Source organism: Nicotiana tomentosiformis, chromosome 1, assembly GCF_000390325.3.
Source record: "Nicotiana tomentosiformis chromosome 1, ASM39032v3, whole genome shotgun sequence".
Classification (NCBI taxonomy): Eukaryota; Viridiplantae; Streptophyta; class Magnoliopsida; order Solanales; family Solanaceae; genus Nicotiana; species Nicotiana tomentosiformis.
The window spans coordinates 66,089,027-66,099,215 of NC_090812.1; the positions used below are offsets into that span (position 1 = coordinate 66,089,027).

Genomic DNA, 10,189 nt, shown 5'->3' on the forward strand with positions numbered 1-10,189 from the left:
GCCATCACCCTTCGTGTATTAACACTCACAATATGGAACGACATCACCCTTCGGTCATTAACACTCTCCCTTACCATAATGCAATGAACAAATAACAACAGGGAGACAAAATAACAAGTACAAGCCTTACTTCAACATTTGGTTCCACAATATCAACCTCAACTTCGGAATCAATACTCAATTATCACCAGAAGATTCGTAAACATGATAAGAACGATCAATTTAGCAATACTAGTCTCAACACGGATAACATGAACAAAGGAAGCTATAATTGCAAGAAACCAAGCCCCACCCGCATGCTTTAACCCGACTACAACGCATAAGTACTCGTCATGTCACATATACGTTGTTGCCCAACATTGACACATGTAGCAAATAGACAAAGAAGTCTTATTCCCTCAAGTCAAGGTTAACCACGACACTTACCTCACTCCGAAGACCAAACTCAAATCTCAACCACTCCGAAACAATAGAATCTAGCAATTTACCAACCAAACGATTCAAATTAAACCTTAGGAATTACCTACAATTGTAAAGAATTCAATTTAGGCCATTATTGAAAACGTCAACAAAAGACAACACCCGGCCCCGCTTGGTCCAAACCCGAAATTCCGACCAAAACCCGATTACCCATTCACCCCGTGCTCGGTTATGTGATTTGTTTTGGAATTCGACCTCAATTTGAGGTATAAATCCCAATTTACCAAATCCTTAATTTCTACCCAAAAACTCCCAATTTCCACCATGAAAACTTTAGATTTTAGGTTGAAAACCTATGAATTGTAGTGAAAGATTGAAAGGAAATAGGTTAGAATCACTTACCAACAATTTGGGGAAGAAGAAGTCTTGGAAAAATCGCCTCTAATGTTTTAGGTTTTGAAAATTTGAGAAATGAACCAAAAATTCAGTCTAAGTTATAGTTGTTCAGCTGCAGATGTAGCATTTGCGACCTGGTCTTCGCAATTGCGAAGCCCGCAAATGCAAGAAACATCACACCTCTGCATTCTTTGCAAATGCGAAGAATGGTTCGCAAATGCGAACTCAGGCTTGATCGCAAATGCGACCCAGTGGTCGCAAATGCGAAGAATGGCTATGTATGCTGCCTTCGCAAATACGAACCAGTGTTAGCAAATGCGGACTGCCAGGATCACAAATGCGATCAAAACTTTGCAATTGTGAAGGTCTTCCCCGCAGCCCACTGCTCGCAAATGCGATGGTCTCTTCACAAATGCGAGGCTTGTATTTGCAAGCCAGATCTCGCATATGCGAAGTCTGCAGATCAGTTGCAGCAGCTATTATGTTTTTCTAAGTTCAAAACACTCCGTAGCCTATCTGAAACTCACCCGAGCCCTCGGGGCTCCAAAACAAACATGCACACAAGTCCTAAAATATCATACGAGCTTGCTCGCGCGATCAAATCGCCAAAATAACATCTAGAACTATGAATTGAATATCAAATCAAATGAAATTTTCAAGAAAACTTTGAAACTTCTATTTTCACAACCGGACATCCGAATCACGTCAAATCTACTCCGTTTTCTCACCAAATTTGACAGACAAGTCATAAATATTATAGTGGACCTGTACCGGACTCCGAAACTAAAATACGAACCCGGTATCAAGAAATCCAAACATCAGTCGATTCTTAAATATCATAAATCTTTCAAACTTTCAATTTTCAACAAAAATCAATAACTCGGGCTAGGGACCTCCGAATTCGATTTCGGGCATACGCCAAGGTTTCAAATTACGATACGGATCCACCGAGATCGTCAAAATATGAATCCGGGTCCGTTTGTTCAAAACATTGACAAAAATCAACTCAAATGGTTTTCAAAGCAAAATTTCATATTTTCATAGTTTTTAACATAAAAGCTTTCCTGAAACATGCCTCAACTGCGCACGTAAATCGAGAAAGGCAAAAATAAGATTTTTAAGACTTCAAAGCGTAGAATTAGGTTCTAAAACATAAGATGACCTATCGGGTCATCACAAATAATTTATATAATAATTAACTCATGATTTAAAATAATTTTGAATTTCCGATAAATATGTAAACAATCAATTTGACGATGTATAGGAACTCGTCCCTCGCCTATACGTCGTTACACATGAAATTCACATAACAAATAATTCAAGGGTTCTATTCCCTCAAGTCAAGGTTAACCACGACACTTACCTCGCTTCGCAACCAAATTCAAGATTTCAATAAATATTTTCCTCGCGAATTAGTGTCCGAAAGATTCAAATCTAGTCACAAACAATTCAATATACTCAATACGAATCGTAGGAATTAATTCCATATAAAATTACTATTGTTTTGAATTAAAATTCGAAATTCATCTAAAAAATTTGCAATGGGGCCCACGTCTCGAATCTCGAAAAAACTCATAAAATCCGAATACCCATTCCGAGACGAGTCCAACCATATAAAAATTATCAAATTCCGATGTCAAATGGACCTTCAAATCCTAAATTTTTATTTTTGAAAAGTTTTACAAAAATTCAAATTTTTTCCATCTAAATCCGAAATAAACGATGAATATAAGCATGGATTTATAAAATATAATCACTTTCGGGTATAAAATACTTACCCAAGTTGAAGTCATGAAAAACCCCTTTGAAATCGCCCAAATTCGAGACTCAAAACTCAAAAATGAGAAAAAAAAAAGGCTAACCCTCGATTTTATGGGTTCTGCCCAGGCTTTTTCGCATCTGTGGGCACAAGTACCGCATCTGCGACCTCGCTTTTATGGAGATTGTGGTCGCTTCTACGGGCTAGCTCGCTTCTGCGGACAAGAGTTCTCTTCTGTGATGAGGCTGCCCCTTCCCTTTTTCTGCTTCTGCGACGGACTTCATGCTTCTGCGCAGCCGCTTCTGCAGCCAAGGCTTCGCAGAAGCGAACACACCAGAAGCAGCAAATTCCAGAATTTGCTTAAGTCCAAAATTTGATCCGATTTCGATCCGAATCACACTCGAGATTCTCGGGACCCCGTCCGAATATACCAACAAGTCCCGTAACATAATACGGGCTTACTCGGGGTCTCAAATCATGTCAAATAACGTCGAATTTAAAATTCACACCTCGATTCGAACTTTTGAATTTCAAACTTTTCAATTTATAAAACTCGTGTCGAAACGTATTAAACGAATCCGGATTGACCTCAAATTTGGGGCACAAGTCATAAATGACATGACGGAGCTATTCAAATTTTTAGAATCTGGTTCCGATCCTGATATCAATAACACATAAATAATTATTAAATTTAAAGATGACCTATTGGGTCATCATAAAAAAATAAATAACATGAACGATTATTAAAAAAAACTAGTAGTAGCTTTTACTCAGCCTTTCACTTTCAATTTTCGTAACCATAAGCACGCTCAGTACCATAGTTCTTCACCTTCAAGAGCAGATCTTCTAATCCCTCCTTCAACATTGAAGCCTCGGTGTAATTCATCTTCTCTATAGGACCCTTGAACCACTCTTGTTGGCTCTCCACATTCTTATTCATTTGCTTGAGTTTGCTTTTCAAATTTAATGCAGAATCCAGCTGGTTTTGTAGAGAATTGAGTCGTGTGTTAAGTTTTCTAGAATTGTCTTTTCGGAACATTTGGACATACTTGTCATCAATGCCCGGTGATGATGGTGATGGAGGCCTTTCTTCGCCAACATATTTGTTGATGGTTTCATTTACATTTGGATGACCAAAAGAGTAAGGCTTGCTACCTATAGAGCAAAAGGAGAGAAATCAGTAATATAAAATAGCAAAAGGAGAGAAATCAGTTTATCTACTGTTATAACGCCTCCCACACCAAGTATTTTTTTATGATGCTTTATTTTTACGTGAAATTAATTATCATGTTCAAGATCTTGGATTTGCATGTTTAGTTATGATGATACATGTACATTTATGCTTAAAAAGTTATATTTGTTGATGGTATATCATGTATATATAGATGACAAAAAAAATATAATTAGGCTTGTAATTACCTTGTGGACACACGATGATGCCAACTTCAGCACCAGTCATAATATCAAGCTCGTTTGCTTTCTTGAAGACACAATTTCGATGTTTTGAGAAAGTCACTTGTCGATTATTCTGATTTTCTATCTTTGCGATACGAACACTTTTGCGACCCTGTCTAGTACTCATTCTCAAAGATAATGATGATATAGCTAGCATTAATTACTAAGAGTTACTATGTGATATGAACTTTGTAATGTTGAAGCCTAGTATTTATAGAGTTTTTCCAACATATTGAAGCCTTTGGTTTTTCCATTTTGGTAGTTCATAGATATGAATCCAGTTCATTTATGTAGTGTTCACACGTTATGAGGCAAGTAAATTTAGATAATTAATCATAGTGGTGACTGTACTCTCTAATTTTTCAAAAGAAATTCAAAATTTACCTCTATAATATTTTAATGGTCAAGTCAATTTCCAGGCCCAGGTCCGAACCAGCGGTGATTTGTTATTATAAGATTATGGAATTTTTATATTTCTATACACTATTTCAAACATTATTACACTCCCTACTCAAGTTTTAATCTAATTACATAATATATATAAAATTACCAATTATGTACATTTTTAGGCATTTAATGATAATAATTAAATCCTAAAATCACTCTAACGTCTATATCCCACTCCCCCCACGTTTCTCTCTCCACACCCCCCCTCCCCCCACGTATCTTCGGTATCTCCCTCCATTACCGCATGTTTTTACTCTTCTTCAAAAGTCCCTCTACATTTTTTCACTTTTCTTCAAAACTCCCTCTCCATTTTATAGATTCAAGCTCTAAATACTCTACCACACACCTCCATTAACGCTTGTTGCTTGCTTAACTTTCAATGAAGAAGAAAACACATTCAATGATCGGCCCTAATTCCAGTAAGAGAGCAGCAATTCCACCATTGACAGCCATTAAAAAGCTTTGAAACTTTGAATTCGTATTTGGATTTTCAAAAAGCATTATTTGTTTGGATGTGGTGTTGTTGCAAAGAATTGGGAATATTGTTTTGTCATGACCCCAAATTCCCTCCGTAGGATGTCGTGATGGCACCTAATCTCTAAGACTAGGTAAGCCTATCAATGCGGAATAATAATAAATATCTGAAATAATTAAACTACAATTCAAACAATTTCAACTCCCAAAACCGGGTAGAAATAAGTCACAAGCTTCTAAGAATTTATTCTCAATGTCTCTATATATCAAGGTCTAAAGAAAAATAAGGAAGCAACATAAAAATGATAGAATGGGACTCCGGAGTCTGCGGACGCTGACAGATATACCTAAAAGTCTCTGTGCGCAGGTAACTCACTAACGTCTAGGCTGGTAAGATGTACCTGGATCTGCACAAAAAGATGTGGAGAAGCGTAGTATGAGTACACCACAACGGTACCCAGTAAGTGACAAGCCTAACCTTGTTAGAGTAGTGACGAGGTCAGGTGAGGCCCTACTGGAGAATAAATAATGGCATGGTAAAATGTTTAACAATATAGTAAAATAAAATGACATTGAAAATGAATCAAGTAGTGTGTCACCATTTTATTAAGCAAAATAATGGCAAATAATATCTCGTGGAATCAAAACAGAATTCCGTTCAACTTTATGAAAATCACAACAATTAATCGAAGGCAACTATTGCCATAAATTAATATCAACAAGGGCACTACCGAGGTATGGCCTTGTAGTCCCAATCATAAATAAATTCACAATATCTCATTTTCTTATCTCACTGCGGGAGCCTTCACAATTTATTTAAAAGAAAATATTTTTTCTGAAATAGCATCACGGGTTTTAGCCATCCTTATCACACTGCATGACTTCTAGTAGTTCCCCTTACTAGCCACGCGTATCAAGCCACCCTTATCTCACCGCATGCGTTTCAATACCCAGACCTTATACCACTGCATGCGTATCAATATCACAATATATCACAATTTGCACCTCAAGTGCCCAAATATTTTAATTTGCCAAAATAAATCAACGATATTTTCCACAATAAAGAGCTCATGGCTCATGCCAACATAAATCATTAATAGTATTTTTCCACAATAAAGAGCCCACGGCTCCATCACAGTGAGTACAAAAATCTTATAAAAATATTCAGGAATAAATAATTTAGCAAAATAATATTTCAAAATCTTTAATACGTTGCTTCAATACCAAATTTAAAATGTCAAATACTTCATATTAATAATATTTAATTTAAAGAAAATAAATTTCAAATAATGCACAGAATAAAAGAAACCAAGATTCAACCAAACAGGTAAAACAATTAACAGGAAAAGGTCAAGCAAATTTAAAGTATACAAATCAAATCAATGATGGAGAATATAACAAGATTTAATAAATTAATTAATATGCAACAGTGATCTTCAATATTTAAAAGCATAATCCTTCAAATTTAGTTTGTGTACACACTCGTCACCTCGTGTACACGACTTTCATCACATTACAATTAATACAGATCCTAGGGAAAATTTTTCCCACACAAGGTTAGACAAGTCACTTACCTTGGCATGCTCCAATTTAACTAAGTAGTATGCTTTTTCCTCGATTTTTCGATTCCGGTCGACTCGTATCTATTCATAATTAATTAGATACAATCAACAAAATTTATAGAATTAATTCTGTAAGAAAATATTATATTTTTCAATAAAAATCCGAAATTAACTCAAAAATGGTCTCGGAACTCGACAAAAGTTACAAAATCCGAAAGTCCATTCAACCACGAGTCTAACCATACCAATTTTATCAAAATCCGACCCCAACTCGACCCTCAAAGCTTCAAATCTTATTTTCAAATCCCTAAGTTCCAACCCCCGATTTACACCTCAAAAATATGTAATCTAGTCGGATTATTTGATGATAATTCAATATTATGGAGTAGAAATGATTACAAGGGACTTACCATAAGTTTTCCTGTGAAAACCTTGCTCAAAATCGCCCAACCCGAGCTTGAAATATCCAAAAAATGGCAAAAACTCGGAACCCCTATGTTTTTGTACTGTCCAGGGATTTTCGCATCTGCGACAACTTGGCCTCTTCTGCGCCAACTGCATGTGCGGAAAAAGACCCGCATCTGCGCCTTTGCCCGCATCAGCGCGCCTGTTTGCGCTCCTGCGCAGGCCGCTTCTGCGCGCGTCCCTCTGCATCTGTGCTCACGCAGGTACAGAATTTCCCTCGCACCTGCGACCATTGCCCCATAGTCCATTTGCGCATATGCGATAGAATTTCCGCAGGTGCGAATGCAGCAGAGGGCAGAAACTTCAGTTATTTCTTCTAAGTCCGAATTTGATCCATTAACCATCCGAAACTCACCCGAGGTCCCCGGGACCTCAACCAAATGTACTAACAAGTCCTAAAACATCATACGAACTTAGTCGAGCCTTTATAAATCACATCCAACAACACTAAAACACGAATCACACGTAGATTCAAGCCTAATGAACTTTGAAATTTCTAATTTCTACAAACGACTCCGGAACCTATCAAATCACGTCCGATTTACCTCAATTTTTGCGCACAAGTCATAAATGACATAACGGAGGTACTCAAATTTTTCAGAATCGGATTTCGACCCAGATATCAAAAAGTCAACCCCTCGGTCAAACTTCCCAAAAATTCAACTTTCGGCATTTCAAGCCTAATTCCACTACGTACTTTCAAATAAAATTACAATCATGCTCCTAAGTCCAAAATTACCATACGGAGCTGTTGGAATCTTCAAAATTCTATTCCGGGGTCATTTGCACATAATTCGACATCCGATCACTATTTGAATTTAAACTTTTAATTTTTTATCAAAATTCCATATCTCGGGCTAGAGACCTCGGAATTTGATTTCGGGCATACACCCAAGTCCCAAATCACGATACGGACCTACCGAAACTGTCAAAATACTGATCCGAGTCCGTTTGCTCAAAATATTGATCAAAGCCAACTCAGTTGAGTTTTAAAGCTTACATTCATATTTTAATCCATTTTTCACATAAAAATTTTTCAGAAAATTTTATGGACTATGCACGTAAGTCGAAAAATGATAAATAGTACTTTTCGAGGTCTTAGAACATAGAATTAATTATTAAATTTAAAGATGATATTTTGGTTATCACATGTTTAGAGTTTATATCTCAATTTTGAGGGTGTTTTGGTGAAGATTAGACTTGATTTTGGATGAATTGTAGTAAAGTTGTAGTAAAATTGTAGAAAAATTATATTCTGTTGTTTATATATATTGTTTTATTTAAATATTGTATGAAAGTTGAACAATATTATATAAAAATTGTATTTCAGTTGTATGATATTGTAGTTGTATATAACTGGGGTAGAAACAATGTATGTAAGTTGTATATAAGTTGTATAATATATAATTAGTTGCATAAAATTTTTTTTTACTATGTATAAATCAGATATTTGCATCTCTACTCCTTCAAGGTAGAGGTAAGGTCTACGTACACACTACCATCTCCATACCCCACTAGTGGGATTTCACTGGGTTGTTGTTGTTGTTATTGTTGTTGTATGTATAAATCAGATACAAAATATACAAAAGACATATTGTATAAAGTTTGTATAAAAATTATAGTTAAATGGTATAATATTATAGTTGTTTAAAGTTGTATAATATATAATTATTATATATGAAATTTATTTTTACTATGTATAAATCAGATACAAAATATACAAAAGACGTATTTGTATAAAATGTGTATAAAAAATATATTTAAATTTGTTGGGTGATTGGTACTTGACCATGGAATGACCATTTTAGTTCCTTTCTCCTCTTCCTATTCAAAGAGTTGACTCGATCATTAGCAGTTCAAAAAGTTAAAATTATGATTTTACTCTCTCATTCTCCCATATGATTTCCTAAAGTAAAAGAGATGGTTGAATATTTCTTGTCTTGGGCTACAGGATGGCAGCAATGTATATCGACCCACCAAACTTGTACTTGCTCCTATGGAAGAAGATAAAATGTCGAGGCAGGAGAGAAATAAATCGAGGAAGGCAACAATGGACTTGCGAAAGGCTAGACAAAATCCGTTTATTATAGATTTGGTGAATAATCTTGAAGGAAGACCCGAAGAGGTAATTCACGATATGACTATTAATATGAGATATTTTCAATGACCCCTCCTGTATTTTACTATTGCTTTCGGTGAAATTTACGCATGTTTAAATTTCTCAGTCGTGCTCACTGATCTTGTTTGTTGTAAGAGGGGTGAGATGAGAGAAAAAAATAAAAGGGTGTAACTAAATCCCTTGATTGAAGGCACAAATAATGGATTGGGAGCCTTTTAAGGTGGATTGTATACATTTTGTAACTAAAATGTGTTTAGATCGGGTAAATACCAAAACATGGATATTTTTCGTATTAAGGTTTCAAATAGTATATAGGAATGAAAAAATCCCTAAGATTATAAGTATTTGATACTCTCTTAGTAATATCCTGTAATTTGCAAATGGATGGATAAGTATCCTAGTTTAGTTAACCATTATTTTTATTTATATTATCTTTTTTAATTTCGAATTCTTTGGTAATTTTCGAGTTGTCGCTGAAAATTATGACATATTTTTATTTATATTATCTTTTTAGTTATTTTCAGTTTTTGTTAATATTCGATCTGTCACAGAAGATTAGGACATGTTTCAATATTCCTAGTTCAGTTTACCATTGCTTTTATTTATATTCTTTTTTTTTTTGTTATTTTCCTATTTTTGGTAATATTCGAGTTGTCGCTTAAGATTATGACATATTTCAATATTTATATCAAATTGGCAGTTATTATTTACATATAGTTTAATCATGTAAACATAGTTAATTAATATATATATATATATATATATATATATATATATATATATATATATATATATATAATCACCTCAATTTATTACTTAACCATATAAATGGATGCAATTTGGTACAAGCACCAATATATGCATATATAATCAAGTTTTTTCCGCTTACAAATAGCATAATTAGAAATATAGTTTCTGGGGAGAAAGTATATATAATCAAGTTTTTTCCGCTTACAAATAGCATAATTAGAAATATAGTTTCTGGGAAGAAAGTACTATAAATTTCTTTTCTTTATCTTTTTTTGATAATGGAAAAATCTCGGTAAAACCAATGACGACGTTCAGAACTCGGTGGGTAAATTTTGTTTCCTT

The 10,189-nt window shown here is 34.8% G+C and overlaps 1 protein-coding gene across 1 annotated transcript; it reads right to left on the reverse strand.

Annotated features, from left to right (window-relative positions):
* Window positions 1–3,359: 3,359 nt before the first annotated feature.
* On the reverse strand, window positions 3,360–4,187 carry LOC108944891 (agamous-like MADS-box protein AGL62). Its single transcript, XM_070196144.1, has 2 exons — window positions 3,995–4,187; window positions 3,360–3,730 (listed from the first exon to the last, which is right to left on the reverse strand). Exons 1-2 carry the CDS (start codon window positions 4,185–4,187, stop codon window positions 3,360–3,362), a joined length of 564 nt encoding a protein of 187 aa, XP_070052245.1.
* Window positions 4,188–10,189: the final 6,002 nt, after the last annotated feature.

Bases quoted from the DNA above. Each gene is read 5' to 3' on its own strand.
- LOC108944891 (XM_070196144.1), bottom strand. From the start codon at position 4,187: ATGCTAGCTATATCATCATTATCTTTGAGAATGAGTACTAGACAGGGT. The intron at 3,731-3,994 runs GTAATTACAAGC...TTTGCTCTATAG, and splicing joins CATCATCGTGTGTCCACAAG to GTAGCAAGCCTTACTCTTTT.